At 65.8% G+C, this 18117-nt stretch overlaps 2 protein-coding genes across 2 annotated transcripts; both read right to left on the bottom strand.

The window, feature by feature from the left end:
* Window positions 1–1099: 1099 nt before the first annotated feature.
* LOC123346429 (HLA class II histocompatibility antigen, DM beta chain-like) lies at window positions 1100–7850 on the bottom strand. The gene is made up of 6 exons (XM_044983821.1): window positions 7396–7850; window positions 6059–6340; window positions 5395–5679; window positions 3719–3835; window positions 2426–2461; window positions 1100–2335 (listed from the first exon to the last, which is right to left on the bottom strand). Exons 1-6 carry the CDS (start codon window positions 7445–7447, stop codon window positions 2325–2327), a joined length of 783 nt encoding a protein of 260 aa, XP_044839756.1. The 5' UTR covers window positions 7448–7850; the 3' UTR covers window positions 1100–2324.
* Window positions 7851–11546: 3696 nt separating this feature from the next.
* LOC123346438 (class II histocompatibility antigen, M alpha chain-like) lies at window positions 11547–17227 on the bottom strand. The gene is made up of 5 exons (XM_044983834.1): window positions 17103–17227; window positions 15142–15402; window positions 14130–14411; window positions 12140–12268; window positions 11547–11880 (listed from the first exon to the last, which is right to left on the bottom strand). Exons 1-5 carry the CDS (start codon window positions 17179–17181, stop codon window positions 11876–11878), a joined length of 756 nt encoding a protein of 251 aa, XP_044839769.1. The 5' UTR covers window positions 17182–17227; the 3' UTR covers window positions 11547–11875.
* Window positions 17228–18117: the final 890 nt, after the last annotated feature.

Here is an 18117-nt window from a genome sequence, read left to right as displayed (position 1 = left end):
TGTCAGTGGCAGCAGGTGGTGCACTGGGCTGACACTCAGGAGACCCGGATGCTATTCCCAGCTCGGCCAGCTGGGTCAAGTTGGGCCACTCGCATCCCCTCCCTGTGCCTCAGTTTCCCCACCTGTTTGACTGGGTGCCGAGCCTGCCCTCTTTTGCGGCGTGTGCAGTGATCTCTGGGGGCAGCGCTGGGGATTGTTGTTTCTGGAGGATGCCTTTGTTGGCAGGACGGGGTGCAGTCAGGGTGCAGGAGTCGCACTCCTGTAATCACACCTGCGCGGAGGGAAGGTGTCCCTGGAAAAAGCCCCTCCTGTGGGGGGGGGGGGGTCGCCCAGGTTGTGTCAGATAAAGCTGCTGGGCATTAGCGCTCCGTGGCGTCCTGCATTATCGCAGTGAACTCGCTGCAGGGCCCCCTCCGAGGGGAAACGCCAACAGCCCTGGTCACGGCACCAGGCGGGTCACCGGCCCGGAGCAGGATCGAACCAGCAGAGTCACCACCCTGGGCACTAACAGACCCACCTCTGGACTGGCCCAGCAGCCTCTGTGTGTCCCAGCCACCAGGAGCCGGGACAGGGACAGGATGGGCTGCAAACACATGAGACGTACGAGACCCTGGAGAGGGAAATGGCTCTGGGAGGGGAGTGGGGGCTGGGAGCCAGGACTCCTGGGTTCTCTCCCAGCTCTGGAAAGGCAGTGGGGGCTGGTGGGTTAGAGCGGGGGATGGGCGCTGGGAGCCAGGACTCCTGGGTTCTCTCCCAGCTCTGGAAGGGCAGTGGGGGCTGGTTAGAGTGGGGGGCTGGGAGCCAGGACTCCTGGGTTCTCTCCCAGCTCTGGGAGGGGAGTGGGGGCTGGTGGTTAGAGCGCGGGGAGCTGGGAGCCAGGACTCCTGGGTTCTATCCACTGTTCCCTCTAAGCTGTGCGTGTGTGTGCATGTGCACACAGATCCTAAACCCCACGCACACAGGAAAACACTGTGCATAGAAGCACAAAAATTTGCACAGAAGAAATTTGCCTGTCAAAAATTAGAGGGAACATTGGTTTCTACCCCAGTTCTGGGAGGGCAATGGGGGCTAGTGGGTTAGAGCGTGGGGGGGGCTGAGAGCCAGGACTCCTGGGTTTGATATCTGGGTGGGGGGAGGAACCAGTGCTACATTCCTATCCCTCTGTCCAAATCCCATGCCCCCTCCCTTCCCCCCATGGGTGAGTCCATGGGCACCATCCACAGAGCATTCCCTGCTGCACCAGAGAGGATCTTTAATGGGGGGAGGGGGAGATTACAACAGCCACCCTCTCCGTACACACCGCACGCAGTCAGCACCCGAATCGGGAACCCGCTCCCTAGAGCCCTGCCCCCGCCCCACCCCAGTGGGAATAGTGCCAGGCGGGGGGGTGAGGGTGCCGTGCCTGCCTGGGGGGGGGGGCTGGCTGCCACGCTTCAGGGGCGGCTGGGTGAGTGATGGGGAATCTTATGATGACCCTGGAGGGAGCCCTGGTCTAGGGTGACCCCTGGTGGGGGAAGTGGAATTGTACCGGGGCTGGAATTGTACCGGGGGGGGGTGGAGAATTGGGTGCATCCCCCAGTGCTGAGGGATCTGTGGGGCTGGGGAGAGGCTAGGGGTCTGATCAGGTCATTATATCCCTGTATTGCCCCGCTGAGCTGTACAGGGCAGAGGGCTCCAAGTCTGTGGGGATGGGGGTCTATTACTGGGGTTCCTCTAGCCCTTTATGGGCCCTGCTATACACAGCGGGGTGCATGGGGGGCAGTCCTTGTGGGCTCAGGGGCTCTGTCTGGAGGGGTGGCAGGGGCTGGTCCCTATCTCCATCTATAGCCCCAGTATACAAGTGTGGTCTGTATGGGCTCTGGGGCGCTGAGTTGGGGAGAAGTTGAGGATGGGGGTGTGTAGGGGATCTGTATTCAGGTCATTATATCTCTGTATTGGCCTGCTGGTCTATATAGGGTAGCTGGCTCTAATCTGGGGCTTGAGGCCAGCAATCAGGTCATTATCTCGTTATTTTATCCTACTTGCCTCAGGCGCTTGGAGTTGGGAAGGGGAGGGCTCTATAGCCATGTATAGGCCCCAGTATATACAGCCACAGTGCGGGGAGGGGTGCAGGAGGTGCTGGTCCGTACAGGCTCTATGGGGGATCTGGTCTGAGCCGTTCTCGCTGCGGTGCCTGGCTGGTACGGAGACATGTCCCGTCTCGGTCCCACGGATCCCAACTCCGTGGGGAGGGGTGGCTAACCTAGGGGGCGACAGACAGGACGAGCCGGGATCCTCCACTGGGGCGGGGGGACTGGAGCCAGGGGTCTGGGTGCCCACGGGCGTTAGGTGCTGCCTGCAGGGTAAACACAGCGAGAGAGGCGTGAATGAACCGGGACCGGCGGGGGGGGGGGGCAGACGGAGACGGGGGGGGCAGCATAGTTACCTCCAGCGTAGTTGTGCCCTGCGAGGGGAGAATAACCTGGAAGGGGGAAGGAAACAGAGTTAGTCTGAGGTGATCCTGCCCCCTCCCGCACATGCTCCGCCCCTGCCAGCGGGACGGACACACACACACACACACACACACACACACACACCAGCAGGGGGCAGCAGGACACACACACACACTCAGCAGCAGGGGGCAGCGGGACACACACACACACACACACCCCCCAGCAGGGGGCAGTGGGACACACACACACACCCCAGCAGGGGGCAGCGGGACACACACACACACACACACACCCAGCAGGGGGCAGTGGGACACACACACACACACACACCAGCAGGGGGCAGCGGGACACACACACACACACCCAGCAGGGGGCAGTGGGACACACACAACACACACACACACACACTCACCAGCAGGGGGCAGCGGGACGGACACACACACACACACACACCAGCAGGGGGCAGTGGGACACACACACACACACACACCAGCAGGGGGCAGTGGGACACACACACACACCCCAGCAGGGGGCAGCGGGACACACACACACCCACACCCACACACACAGAGCAGGCGGCAGCAAGACACCCACCCACACACCCACACACACACCCAGCAGGGGGCAGCAGGACACACACACACACACAGAGCAAGGGGCAGCGGGACACACACACACACACACCCAGCAGGGGGCAGCGGGACACACACACACACACACACACACCCCAGCAGGGGGCAGTGGGACACACACACACACCCCAGCAGGGGGCAGCGGGACACACACACACATACACACACACACACCCAGCAGGGGGCAGTGGGACACACACACACACCAGCAGGGGGCAGCGGGACACACACACACACACACACACACACACCCAGCAGGGGGCAGTGGGACACACACACACACTCACCAGCAGGGGGCAGGGGGACGGACACACACACACACACCCAGCAGGGGGCAGCGGGACGGACACACACACCCCAGCAGGGGGCAGCGGGGGACACACACACACACACACACACACACACACACACACACACACACACAGCAGGCGGCAGCAGGACACACACACACACACACACACAGCAGGGGCAGCGGGACACACACACACACACACACACACACAATCAATCCCCAGCCCCCGGGAAGTGCCCCTCACTCACGTTGTCCCCATCTCTTGCAGGGACCCCAGGGACCCCCCCCCCCGTTGGGAATTGGGTTGGGGGCTCAGGACCCCAGGCGAGGGGGACACATGGCCCCAGCCCCCCACTCCTTACCCGGGGCGGGCGCCCTCCACCAGAACACCAGGCCGGTGCCCAGGAAGATGAGGCCGAGGATCAGCACCACGACAGCCACGCTGACCTTCACCGTCAGCCCCGGGGACAGGCCGGGCCCTGGGCGGGACAGCGGGGGAGGGGTTAATGGGGGGTAGACTGGGGAGCCCCCCACAGCACCCCTGCACCCCCAGCCGGAGGCCTTCCCAGATCCCCCAACCCCCAGATCCCCTTCACCCTGTGTCTCTTTCCCCGCTCCCTGCCCCATTCCCCTGCCCTGCACCCCCCTCCTACTGCCCCCAGCACCCCATTCCCCTGCCCTGCACCCCACTCCTACTGCCCCCAGCACCCCATTCTGCTGCCCTGCACCCCACTCCTACTCCCCCTGAACCCCATTCCCCTGCCCTGCTCCCCACTCCTACTGCCCCCTGAACCCCATTCTGCTGCCCTGCACCCCACTCCTACTGCCCCCCAGCCCCCCGTTCCCCTGCCCTGCACCCCACTCCTACTGCAACCCAGCACCCCATTCCCCTGCCCTGCACCCCACTCCTACTGCCCCCTGAACCCCATTCCCCTGCCCTGCACCCCCCTCCTACTGCCCCCAGCACCCCATTCCCCTGCCCTGCACCCCACTCCTACTGCCCCCAGCACCCCATTCCCCTGCCCTGCACCCCTCTCCATGCCCTGCCCCCAGCACCCCATTCCCCTGCCCTGCACCCCACTCCTACTGCCCCCAGCACCCCATTCCCCTGCCCTGCACCCCACTCCTACTGCCCCCAGCACCCCATTCCACTGCCCTGCACCCCACTCCTACTGCCCCCTGAACCCCCAGCACCCCATTCCCCTGCCCTGCACCCCATTCCCCTGCCCTGCACCCCTCTCCATGTCCTGCCCCCAGCACCACAGTCCCCTGCCCTGCACCCCACTCCTACTGCCCCCAGCACCCCATTCCCCGGCCCTGCACCCCATTCCCCTGCCATGCACCCCACTCCTACTGCCCCCATCACCCCATTCCCCTGCCCTGCACCCCACTCCATGTCCTGCCCCCAGCACCCCATTCCCCTGCCCTGCACCCCACTCCTACTGCCCCCAGCACCCCATTCCCCTGCCCTGCACCCCACTCCTGCTTCCCCCAGCACATCCTCCCCCCACCCTGGTGCTTGGACCCGAATCCGCTTCCCCCCAGTCCTTGCCCTTGCCCCCAGCACCCCATTCCCCTGCCCTGCACCCCACTCCTACTGCCCCCAGCACCCCAGTCCCCTGCCCTGCACCCCATTCCCCTGCCCTGCACCCCACTCCTACTGCCCCCATCACCCCATTCCCCTGCCCTGCACCCCACTCCATGTCCTGCCCCCAGCACCCCATTCCCCTGCCCTGCACCCCACTCCTACTGCCCCCAGCACCCCATTCCCCTGCCCTGCACCCCACTCCTGCTTCCCCCAGCACATCCTCCCCCCACCCTGTACCTCTGCCCCGAATCCGCTTCCCCCCAGTCCATGCCCTGCCCCCCAGCACCCCATTCCCCTGCCCTGCACCCCACTCCTACTGCCCCCAGCACCCCATTCCCCTGCCCTGCACCCCTCTCCTGCTGCCCCCATCAACCCCAACCACCCAGCACTCTCATCCCCCCACCCTCTGCCCCACCCCCCAAGCCCATACCCCGCCCTGCCCGGGCTCACCCCACTCCTCCTGGTGGGGCTCTGCCAGGCTGACGTGCTGCACGTGGCAGGTGTAGGTGTCCCCGGGCTTGGGGGTGGTGAGCAGGCTGACGTGGGTCTGGTAGGTCCAGTCGCCGTTGGCCAGCGCCGGGCTCAGGCCGTCCTCGCTGGGCTCCACGGGGCTCCCGTTCCGCAGCCAGGTGACCCCCACCTCCGCCGGGTAGAAGCCCCAGACGTGGCAGGTGAGGCGCACGGATCCCGCGGGGTTCGACAGGGCCGTGGAGACAATGCGGACACTAGGGGGCGCTGTTGGGGGTGGGGTCACTGTATGGACCAGCTCCTGGTACCCCCACCGCCCCCACCACACACCGGGGTCAGACCCACGGGCCCCCAGCCCAGTATCCCCCACCTCTGTGCCAGGGGCCCCGCAGCCCCTCCCCCACCCCGCTCGGTGCCCCGCAGCCCCCCACACCCCGCCTCGGTGCCAGGGGCCCCGCACCCCCCAACCCAGCTCTGTGCCAGGGGCCCCACAGCCCCTCCCCCACCCCGGCTCAGCGCCAGGGGCCCCACAGCCCCTCCCCCACCCCGGCTCGGTGCCATGGGCCCCACAGCCCCTCCCCCACCCCGCTCAGTGCCCCACAGCCCCCTTCCCCACCCCGCTCAGTGCCCTGCACCCCCCACTCACTCCTCCTTTGCCCCGTGCGGCTCCAGAGGTGCTGGCTCTGGCTCTGGCAGGCCTGGCGCCCCCCTGCCACGCGCTGGCGCAAGCCGGGGTCCGTGTTCATGGCGGCGGCGATGTCCACGGCCATGTCTCTGAGCAGGCCCATGTCGCAGGCCTCGAAGAGCCGGTCCGGCTCGTTGTAACACACCAGCGGGTTCTTGTTGAAGATGAAGGCGAAGTCGAACCGGAGCACGGAGCCATTGGCTGCCAGGGGGCACTCGCTGGCCAGGTGCATCAGGAACCCGCCTGCGGGGACGGCGCCATCAGGAGCGGGTTCGGGGCAGGGGTTGGGGGGGGCAGGACAATGGGGGTCGGGAGTGGGGTGAGGGAGGGGATGGGGCAGGGAGGGCAGGACATTGGGGCCATGGGAATCAGGGAGGTGATGGGGACAGAGCGGGACCGGTTCCACACTAGGCCGTGTCCCCGGGGTGTAGACCAGGGGATGGGGGGTTTAAACCCCATTCAGATGGTTGCTCTGTGGCTGTAGTGCCCTACTGTGGGTGTGTGCGCTGGGAACGACAGGGCTTAACCACCCCCTACAGACACACACAGCCCCCAGGGGTACAGACTGGGGTTATACCCCCATCCACACACAGACACAGCCCCCAGGGGTACAGACTGGGGTTATACCCCCATCCACACACAGACAGTCCCTAGGAGTACAGACTGGGGTTAGACCCCCCACACACACACAGACACAGCCCCTAGGGGTACAGACTGGGGTTATACCCCCATCCACACACAGACAGACAGACAGTCCCCAGGGGTACAGACTGGGGTTATACTCCCCCCACATAGACACAGCCCCTAGGAGTACAGACTGGGGTTATACCCCCATCCACACCGACACAGTCCCCAGGGGTACAGACTGGGGTTATACCCCCATCCACACACACACACAGACACAGCCCCCAGTGGTACAGACTAGGGTTAGACCCCCATCCACACACAGACAGTCCCCAGGAGTACAGACTGGGGTTAGACCCCCCCCACACAGACACAGCCCCCAGGGGTACAGAGTGGGGTTATACCCCCATCCACACACAGACACAGCCCCCAGGGGTACAGACTGGGGTTAGACCCCCATCCACACACAGGCACTGTCCCCTAAGGTTAGACATGGGGTTTAAGCCCTATCCTGACATCTCCAGCAAGAGTCCTGATCCCGGAGCACAGCTCTGGGGAACAGGTGGTCGGACGCTCGCTAGGCTGGTCCCTGAAGCGGGGATCCCCGGAGAGGATTCTAGGGGGCAGGGACCCCAAGCTCCCCCCAGGCCTGTGGCACCGACGGGTGCCCTCACCTGCTCCGTGGTGGCCCAGAGCCATGGACAGCAGCCACAGCACCAGCGTCATGGCGGCCCCTCGGTCCCAGGCCAGGGCAGGTCTGTCGGGGTCCCCGGCTCGGCGCGGGGCTCTCGGGCCTCTGCTCCTTGAAGCAAGTTTCCAGCTCCCTGGCTCTGCTGCGGGCGCACCCTGGGATCTCTGGCTGGGGGATCCCTCGGGATCCCACACGCCCTTCTCCCGGCTCTGCGGGGGGAGATCACTGGATCCCAGGGGCGCCGGGAGAAGATCTCTCTGGATCCTGGCGTCGGACTTCTCTGCTGCTGGATCCCAGCTGCTTTGGGGTGATCCCACTGGATCCGGGGCTTGGTGGGGATCCGGGGCTCTGTTGCAGGAGATCTCTCCTGGGACCCCTGGATCGGGGGGGGCAGATCTCTCCCTGGATCCCTGGGTCTGGGGGGGGCAGATCTTTCCTGGGACCCCTGGATGGGGGGGCAGATCTCTCCTGGGACCCCTGGATCGGGGGGGGCAGATCTCTCCCTGGATCCCTGGGTCTGGGGGGGTCTCTCTGGATCCCGGCTCCGGACCCCGCAGGCAGGTCCTGCTGTCCTGACCCCCCAACACACACCCCCCGTCCGGCCCTGGCCAATGGCAGCCGGCTCCGCTGCCGGCATCACCAGTCGCTGGGTGGAGGCGGCCGGGCCGGGAGCCCGACCGGGAGATGTCCCGCCGCGCCTGGGGGCCGGGGCGGCCCGCGGTCCGGGGTGGGTTTGTCTCCCCGGACCTCCCGCGGCATCAGGGGATCTGTGACACCCCTCCCCCCGCCCCCGTTACAGGTGGGGAAACTGAGGCACGGAGCAGCCATGGGGCCAGGCGTGCAGCGGGGGGGTTTGCTGCAGGGGAAAGGGACGAGTGATGCGGGGTGCGGATCCCGACAGAGGGGGGGCCCTGAGGAGGGGCTGGGGAGGGGATCCCGGCAGAGGGGCGGCTGGGGGGAGGGGCCGGGGTGGGGGGGGCAGATTCCAGCAGAGGGGACAGCCGGGGGGAAGGGATCCCGGCGGGGGGGGGGCTCTAAGGGGGGACTGGGAAGGGGATCCTGGAGAGGGGCAGCTGGGGGGAGGGGACGGGGCTGGGGAGGGGATCCCGGCAGAGGGGCGGCTGGGGGGAGGGGCGGCTGCCCTGGCCAGAGCAGGGGATGGGCCCCACGTCTCCCAGCCTGGGGATTTCACTTCCCCCGTGGGCGGGGCTGGCCCGGGCGTGTCTGAATCCCCCGTCCTGCTGCTTCCCCTATTCTGGGCGCTGCTTCCCCTATTCCAGGGGTTCGCAGCCTTTCTCTTTCTGCGCCCCCCCCCCCCCCCCGCGCACTATAAATACTCCAGGGCCCAGCTGTGCCACAGCCCCTGGTGTTCTGCATATAAGGCCTGGGCCGGCGTTAGGGGGCTCGGGCCGGTGTTAGGGGGCCAGGGCCGGCGTTAGGGGGCAGCCAGCCGGGCAGTCCCCGGGCTCCCCCGCCCCCCAGGGCCTCCCACCGAGCTAAGCTGCGCCGGCTGCGGCTGCAGGACTCGGGGCCCCGGGCTTCGGCTTTCTGCCCTGGCCCCTGAGCGCCTCACGCCGGCCCTGCTTGGAGCCCCCCTGAAACCTGGTCCAGCCCCCCGGGGGGCCCCTGGTTGAGAACCCCTCCCATTTCCTCGCCCTGCACCAAACGCTTCCCCTCGGCCCGGTGCCAAGAGCTCCCTGTTCCCAGCAAAGCTAACGCCCCCCGCCCCCAGCCCCCGCATGGGGAAGTGAGCCTGGCACTTCACAGCTGCAGCTGCCCCCAGATCCGCTCCCGGCTGCATGGGGACCTGAAACCAGCCGGGCTCGGCCTGAGACACTTCCACTTCCTCTCGGACGGAGACGGAGGGAACTGGCCGGTTTGGGAATGGGCGGCGAGGAATGGGACACGGGGCCTGTCTCCTCTGGGGGTCACTGGAGGAATGGGACACGGGGCCTGTCCCTTCCAGGGGGCGCTGGTTCCGATACAGCCCCAAGGCAGGGCCTGGCTGGCTCAGGGGGTGAGGAATGGGACACGGGGCCTGTCCCCTCCAGGGGACGCTGGTTCCGATCCGGCCCCAGGGCAGGGCCTGGCTGGCTCAGTGGGTGAGGAATGGGACACGGGGCCTGTCTCCTCTGGGGGTCACTGGAGGAATGGGACACGGGGCCTGTCCCTTCCAGGGGGCGCTGGTTCCGATCCGGCCCCAGGGCAGGGCCTGGCTGGCTCAGGCGGCGAGGAATGGGACACGGGGCCTGTCTCCTCTGGGGGTCACTGGAGGAATGGGACACGGGGCCTGTCTCCTCTGGGGGTCACTGGAGGAATGGGACACGGGGCCTGTCCCTTCCAGGGGGCGCTGGTTCCGATACAGCCCCAAGGCAGGGGCTGGTTGGCTCAGGCAGTGAGGAATGGGACACGGGGCCTGTCTCCTCTGGGGGTCACTGGAGGAATGGGATACAGGGCCTCTCCCTTCCAGGGGGCGCTGGTTCTGATCCGGCCCCAGGGCAGGGACTGGCTGGCTCAGGGAGTGAGGAATGGGACACAGGGCCTGTCTCCTCTGGGGGTCACTGGTTCCGATACGGCCCCAGGGCAGGGGCTGGCTGGCTCAGGCAGCAAGGAATGGGACACGGGGCCTGTCCCCTCTGGGGGTCACTGGAGGAATGGGATACAGGGCCTCTCCCTTCCGGGGGACGCTGGTGCTGATCCGGCCCCAGGGCAGGGCCTGGCTGGCTCAGGGGGTGAGGAATGGGACACGGGGCCTGTCCCTTCCAGGGGGCGCTGGTTCCGATCCGGCCCCAGGGCAGGGCCTGGCTGGCTCAGGGAGTGAGGAATGGGACACGGGGCCTGTCTCCTCTGGGGGTCACTGGTTCTGATCCGGCCCCAGGGCAGGGCCTGGCTGGCTCAGGCGGCGAGGAATGGGACACGGGGCCTGTCTCCTCTGGGGGTCACTGGAGGAATGGGACACGGGGCCTGTCCCTTCCAGGGGACGCTGGTTCTGATCCGGCCCCAAGGCAGGGGCTGGCTGGCTCAGGCAGTGAGGAATGGGACACGGGGCCTGTCTCCTCTGGGGGTCACTGGAGGAATGGGATACAGGGCCTCTCCCTTCCAGGGGGCGCTGGTTCTGATCCGGCCCCAGGGCAGGGACTGGCTGGCTCAGGGGGTGAGGAATGGGACACGGGGCCTGTCCCTTCCAGGGGGCGCTGGTTCCGATACGGCCCCAGGGCAGGGCCTGGCTGGCTCAGGGAGTGAGGAATGGGACACGGGGCCTGTCTCCTCTGGGGGTCACTGGTTCTGATCCGGCCCCAGGGCAGGGCCTGGCTGGCTCAGGGAGTGAGGAATGGGACACGGGGCCTGTCCCTTCCAGGGGGCGCTGGTTCTGATCCGGCCCCAGGGCAGGGCCTGGCTGGCTCAGGGAGTGAGGAATGGGACACGGGGCCTGTCTCCTCTGGGGGTCACTGGTTCTGATCCGGCCCCAGGGCAGGGCCTGGCTGGCTCAGGGAGTGAGGAATGGGACACGGGGCCTGTCTCCTCTGGGGGTCACTGGTTCTGATCTGGCCCCAGGGCAGGGGCTGGCTGGCTCAGGGGGTGAGGAATGGGACACGGGGCCTGTCCCTTCCAGGGGGCGCTGGTTCTGATCCGGCCCCAGGGCAGGGGCTGGCTGGCTCAGGCGGTGAGGAATGGGACACGGGGCCTGTCTCCTCTGGGGGTCACTGGAGGAATGGGATACAGGGCCTCTCCCTTCCGGGGGACGCTGGTTCTGATCCGGCCCCAGGGCAGGGGCTGGCTGGCTCAGGGGGTGAGGAATGGGACACGGGGCCTGTCCCTTCCAGGGGGCGCTGGTTCCGATCCGGCCCCAGGGCAGGGGCTGGCTGGCTCAGGCGGCGAGGAACGGGGATACAGGTTCTGATCAGTGTCATGGACTTGGTGGGTCTCAGCCGAGATCCTAGCGGGACGGGTGCCCCCGGCACGGGCAGTAAGTGTCCCTTCCCTGAGGGCTGAACTGGCCGCAGCGTGTGAGCTCCCCCGCCCCAGCGGGGTCCCTGCAGGACAGGAGGGGTTGGGGTGGCATGGGGGGAGGGCTATGGGGGTGTGGGGAGAGGTGGGGATACAGAGGGGCAGAGGCGCGATGGCTCCAGGAAATAGACCTTTATTAGCAGGAGGCTGGATAAGGCACCGATGCACCCGAGTGGGGCGACCCCTGGCAGAGCCCGGGAGTGGGAGTCTGCCCCAGGCACGGTGCATGGCTGCAATGCAGGAGGGGGCAGAGCGTGGCACCCCTGGAGGAGAGGCACCAGGTTCCCACGGACGTGGCCCGTGTGTAGTGAGTGTGTCCGGTCTCAGCATCGTGCTGACTGCAGCTGGTTCCAGGAACTGCCTTTCCCACAGTTCCCAAGGGCTGGGGGGCTGGAACGGGGAGGGGTTCGGGGCGTCTCCTCACAGTTCTTCGGGCGTTTCCAGCCACTCGGAGTTCACTCTGAGGGTGAAAACACAGAACAAGGAGATTCAATGGAAGGGATAGAACCCAGGAGTCCTGGTGCCCAGCCTCCCTCTGTAATCCAGCAGACGCCCCCCTTCCCCTCAGAGCCAGGGATGGAACCCAGGAGTCCTGGCGCCCAGCCCCCCCGCTCTAACCCACCAGATGCACCCCCAAGCCAGGGATGGAACCCAGGAGCCCTGGCCCCCAGACCCCGCTGCTCTAACCCATCCCCAGCTGGGGCAGCGCCCTGGCGTACCTGTGGGGCTGGGCCTGCGGGATTTGAGGAAGAGGACGATCCCGGTGACCATGAAGAAGATGCCCAGGGCGATGGCCAGGCCGCACAGCGCGTTCTCCAGCAGCTCCGAGGGGACGGGGTTCTGGGGCACTAGAGACACAACGGCGGGGGGAGGGGGATACAGGGTGAGGCCAGAGCTACCAGGGAGATTGCGGGGGGCTCCCGGCAGTGGGGGAGGCGGGAGGGGTGGGGCACACAGGCCAAGGGCAGGGAATCAGGGAGGGATCCCAGAAGCGGGGGGAGCTGGGGAGATGCAGGGTCAGGAGGAGGGGGATTGGGTATGGAGGGGATCGAGTTTGGGGGGGCTTGAATTAAGTGCAGGGAGGAAATCTCTCACCCCAGTGGGCCATGGTGGAGAAGCGGTCCCCAGGCTGCGTGACGGTGCAGGTAGGGAGACGTGGGGGAGGGATACAAGGATGGGGGAGGAACGGGGTGCAGGGGGCAGACCGGGGAGTGGATCGGGGGGTCTCTCACCCCAGTAGGCCACGGTGGAGAAGCGGTCCCTGGGCCGCGTGATGGTGCAGGTGGGGAGACGTGGGGGAGGGATACAAGGATGAGGGAGGAATGGGGTGCAGGGGGCGGATCGGGGTGCAGCAGGGAGGATCGGGGAGTGGATCGGGGGGTCTCTCACTCCAGTGGGCCATGGTGGAGAAGCGGTCCTTGGGCCGCATGATGGTGCAGGGGGTAGACATGGGTGAGGGATAGAAGGATGGGGGAGGACTGGGATGCAGCGGAGAGGATCAGGGTGCAGCGAGGAGGATCAGGGGAGTCTCTCACCCCAGTAGGCGACGGTGGAGAAGCGGTCCCTGGGTCGCGTGATGGTGCAGGTGGGGAGACGTGGGGGACGGATAGAAGGATGGGGAAGATCGGGGTGTAGCAGGGAGGAATGGGGTGCAGTGGGGAGGAACAGGGTGCAGGGAGTGGATCGGGGGGGTCTCTCACCCCAGTAGGCCACGGTGGAGAAGCGGTCACTGGGCCGTGTGATGGTGCAGGTGGGGAGATGTGGGGGAGGGATACAAGGATGGGGGAGGATCGGGGTGCAGCAGGGAGGACCGGGGCGCGGATCGGGGGGGTCTCTCACCCCAGTAGGCCACGGTGGAGAAGCGGTCCCTGGGCCGCGTGATGGTGCAGGTGGGGAGATGTGGGGGAGGGATACAAGGATGGGGGAGGATCAGGGTGCAGGGGACGGATCGGGGTGCAGCAGGGAGGACCGGGGAGCGGATCGGGGGCTCACTCACCCCAGTAGGCCACGGTGGAGAAGCGGTCCCTGGGCCGCGTGATGATGCAGGTGGGGAGACGTGGGGGAGGGATACAAGGGTGGGGGCGGATCGGGGTGCAGCAGGGAGGATCGGGGAGCGGATCGGGGGGTCTCTCACCCCAGTAGGCCACGGTGGAGAAGCGGTCCCTGGGCCGCGTGATGGTGCAGGTGGGGAGACGTGGGGGAGGGATACAAGGGTGGGGGCGGATCGGGGTGCAGCAGGGAGGATCGGGGAGTGGATCGGGGGGTCTCTCACCCCAGTAGGCCACGATGGAGAAGCGGTCCCTGGGCCGTGTGATGGTGCAGGTGGGGAGACGTGGGGGAGGGATACAAGGATGGGGAGGAACGGGGTTCAGCGGGGAGGATCGGGGTGCAGCAGGGGGTGGACTGGGAAGCGAATCGGGGGGTCTCTCACCCCAGTAGGCCACGGTGGAGAAGCGGTCCCTGGGCCGCGTGATGGTGCAGGTGGGGAGATGTGGGGGAGGGATACAAGGATGGGGGAGGAACGGGGTGCAGCAGGAGGCGGATCGGGGAGTGGATCGGGGGGGTCTCTCACCCCAGTAGGCCACGGTGGAGAAGCGGTCCCTGGGCCGCGTGATGGTGCAGGTGGGGAGACGTGGGGGAGGGATAGAAGGATGGGGGAGGATTGGGGTGCAGGGGGCAGACCGGGGAGTGGATCGGGGGCTCACTCACCCCAGTAGGCCACGGTGGAGAAGCGGTCCCTGGGCCGCGTGATGGTGCAGGTGTAGACATCACCCTCCTGCGGGGTGAACTCCAGGTAGGAGAAGAGCAGGAAGCCCAGGTCCGCGGTGGGGTAGTACCTCGTGGTGTTGATGCCCTGGCTCACCGGCTCCCCCAGCCGCTGCCACGACACGGTCACCGAGGCCGGGAAGAGGTTGCCCACCTGGCAGATCAGGGTGTTGGGTTTTCCCAGCTCCAGGGGCCGGGCTGTGAACACGTTGGCCATGGGGGTGCCTGCGGGGAGAGGGGAGATGGTAAGGGGGGGCCTGCGGGGGCTGGAGCACTGGGGGTATGTGGGGAGGAGGAGGGGGCGGTGCTGGGGGGGCTGGGAAGGGGGGATGGGGTTGCTGGGGGGAGGTGGGCAGGGAGGGGGCACCACCGTAAGGGGCTTGGGCACCTGTGCAGGGGGTGCTGTGGGGTGCAGGGCCTGGGTGCACAGACACTGGGGTGCCACGGGGAGGGGGTGTGCAGGGGCGGCTCTAGACATTTCGCCACCCCAAGCAGGGCGGCACGTGGCGGGGGGGGCGCTCTGCCGGTCGCCCGTCCCGTGGCTCCAGTGGACCTCCCGCAGGCCCGCCCTCCCGGCGACTGACAGTGCGCCCCCCGCGGTCTGGAGCCGCCCCTGGGGTGTGGGCACCTTGGCCTCGGGCAGGGGCAGGACAGTATCAGTGATCGCTGGGCGCTGGGGGGGGCCGTGGGGAGGGGCTGTGGATGCTGGGGGAGACACGGGCACCGGGGGCCAGGGGCCTCGGGCAGGGGCAGGGCAGTATCAGGGATCGCCGTGGGTGCCGTGGGAGGGGACGCAGGTGCTGGGGAAGACACGGGCACTGGGGGAGACCGGGTGCCGGTTACCTCTGGCCTCGGGCAGGGGCAGGGCAGTATCAGGGATCGCCGGGGGTGCCGTGGGAGGGGACACGGGCGCTGGGAAAGACACGGGCGCTGGGGGAGACCAGGGGCCGGGTACCTCTGGCCTCGGGCAGCACGCCCGTGGTGATGTTGGTGAGCACCGAGAGCAGTTGCCGGCACAGACTGGAGTCGTTGCGGATCTGCTCCTTGCTCTCCTGGGCGCCCAGCCAGGGCTGGAAGTCGGGCAGCCGGGCCTCCCAGCGCGCCCCCGGGAAGTCGAAGGAGAACAGCTGGTCCCCGTCGAAGGTGTCGGCCAGGCCCAGCGAGGGGCGGTCGGGCTGGCAGAACAGCACGCGGGACAGGACGTGGGCCGTGGGCGCTGCGGGAGAGAGACACCGACCGGGGTCACAACGGGGCACACATGCGCTGGGCACATACACACCCTGCACACACACACTCATCATCCCCTGTACACACACTGTCACACACACTGCGCACACAGTGCCCCCCGTTTTCTGTGCACACACTCCTCGTGCACACAGGCACACCCACCCTATACACATAGTCCTCACTTACATGCAAGCACACAGTCACACACACACAGAATCACGACAGTCCCTAAACACACACATTCCTTTGCACACACAGTCCGTTCACCCTCACACTGCAGCCCCTGTACACACACAGCCCCCACCACACAATGCTGCTATCCCTCACACACAAATACACATTACAACCCATGTGTAAGCACACTCTTCCCATACACCCACACTCCACACCCTGTACACACAGCCACACACATGCATTAAATACCCTATATACACACACAGTCTGCATGTGCACAGTGACAAAACACACCACAAGCCTCCCAACCCTGACCCCACACTGCACACCTACACAATCACACACAACCAACCCCTCCACACTCTGCACTCCCGTGTGCACAATCACACACACACACACACAAAATCGACTGCCACGCCACACTCCCATTTACATGGGTACACACCCTGCAACCCCATGCACCCAGCAATACCCATGAACACAACATCGGACATGGACACACACTGACAGAGCAGGGATAGCTTCCTCCCCACACACACTCAGGCAGGGCCTGGCTAACCCCTGGGAAGTGCTCGCTCTCACGCACACAGAGTGTAACACACCCTATTTACACGCAATCTCCATGCATGCCCAATTCCACACACACTAACACAACCCCGACACACTTTCACCCCCATGCAAAAACACACACTCCCCCGAGATACATCCATGCACCTGCACACACACAATCCCACACACTGTCCCCATGTGCACACACAAGCATTCTCAGACACAGTCCCCCTGTACATACACACAGACAGTCCCCTTCTCCACAGACACACAATCTTTATGTGCACACAATCCCCTCGTAAACCACACACACAATGCCCAACCATGCCCACACAACCCCCGTGTGCACACACACAGCCACACTCACAACCACACATAGAAGCAGCAAAGAATCCTGTGGCACCTTATAGACTAACAGACGTTTTGCAGCATGAGCTTTCGTGGGTGAATACCCACTTCTTCAGATGCACTTCTTCAGCCCCTTCAGTTGCATCCGAAGAAGTGGGTATTCACCCACGAAAGCTCATGCTGCAAAACGTCTGTTAGTCTATAAGGTGCCACAGGATTCTTTGCTGCTTCTACAGAACCAGACTAACACGGCTCCCCTCTGATACTTGAAACCACACATACAATCCCCTTGTGCACACACACAACCACACATACAATCCCCGAGCATGCACACACAACCCCCGTGTGCACACAGCCACACTCACACAATCCCCGTGCATGCACACACAACCACACATACAATCCCCGACCATGCACACACAACCCCCGTGTGCACACACAGCCACACTCACACAATCCCCGTGCATGCACACACAACCACGCATACAATCCCCGAGCATGCACACACAGCATGCACTCACACAATCCCCGTGCATGCACACACACGGTGACACACACACACACACACTGGCCGTGCAATGGCCCCGCCCGCCAGTAACGCCCGTGGGCAGCTCCTACCCTCTGTCGCGGCGGTGGCCGCCGCCCCCCGCAGCAGCCCCAGGGCCAGCAGCAGCCCCCAGCAGCCGGGCGCCTCCATCCCCGCCGGGCTGCCTCTGCTCCCGGCCCGGCCCGGGCTCCCGGGGCATCCCCGGCCGGCTGCCGGCCAATCCGCGCGCGCCCCGCCGCCTCCTGGCCAATGGCTGGGCCCCGACACCGCTTGTCACCTGTTACCGGGGAGACGCCCGCAGCGGAGGGCCGGGGAGCGCAGATGGGCGGCCGGGATGGGACACGTGGGAGAGTCCGAGGCCAGGAGGGACCATTGTGAGCTTCTGGTCTGACTCCTGTCTAGACAGTTAGAACTCTGCTCCGGATTCACCCCTGTATAGACAGGCCAGGGCCCTGCTCCGAATTCACCCCAGTATAGACAGGCCAGAGCCCTGCTCCAGATTCACCCTAGATAGCCCCTGTTCAGGATTCACCCCTGTATAGACAGGCCAGGGCCCTGCTTTGGATTCACCCCAGATAGCCCCTGCTTCGGATTCACCCCTGTACAGCACAGGCCAGAGCCCTGCTCCAGATTCACCCCTGTATAGACAGGCCAGGGCCCTGCTTCAGATTCACCCCAGATAGCCCCTGCTCCGGATTCACCCCTGTATAGACAGGCCAGGGCCCTGCTCCGGATTCACTCCTGGCTGAACCAGAACTGATCTCTTTGGGATGTCCACACACCAAAACAAAACCCAGGGCCGCGCAGAGCCAGGGTCTGCAGATGTGGTCGGCGGTGCCACTGTTTCCCCCAGGAGCTGAACTCGGCGGGGAGAGGGTGTTGAAATTTCCAGGGGGTGAAGGGTGAGGCCGTGAGGGTGAAGGTGCACCGTACGGTTTCACCAGGAAGGCCATTCGGCGCTAAGTCTCGGCCCCACGCTCTAGACAGGGTAAGACACCAATAAGCAGCAGCCTTGGGGCTGAGGGTGATTTATTGTTGTTTATAAATCAGAATGTGACATGGCCAGGTTGGCCAATGTGGCCGAAA

The sequence above is a fragment of the Mauremys mutica genome, chromosome 12, assembly GCF_020497125.1.
Source record: "Mauremys mutica isolate MM-2020 ecotype Southern chromosome 12, ASM2049712v1, whole genome shotgun sequence".
Taxonomy (NCBI): Eukaryota; Metazoa; Chordata; order Testudines; family Geoemydidae; genus Mauremys; species Mauremys mutica.
Note: the sequence above shows the minus strand (reverse complement) of the source record. Positions and strands in the feature narration are given on the sequence as shown.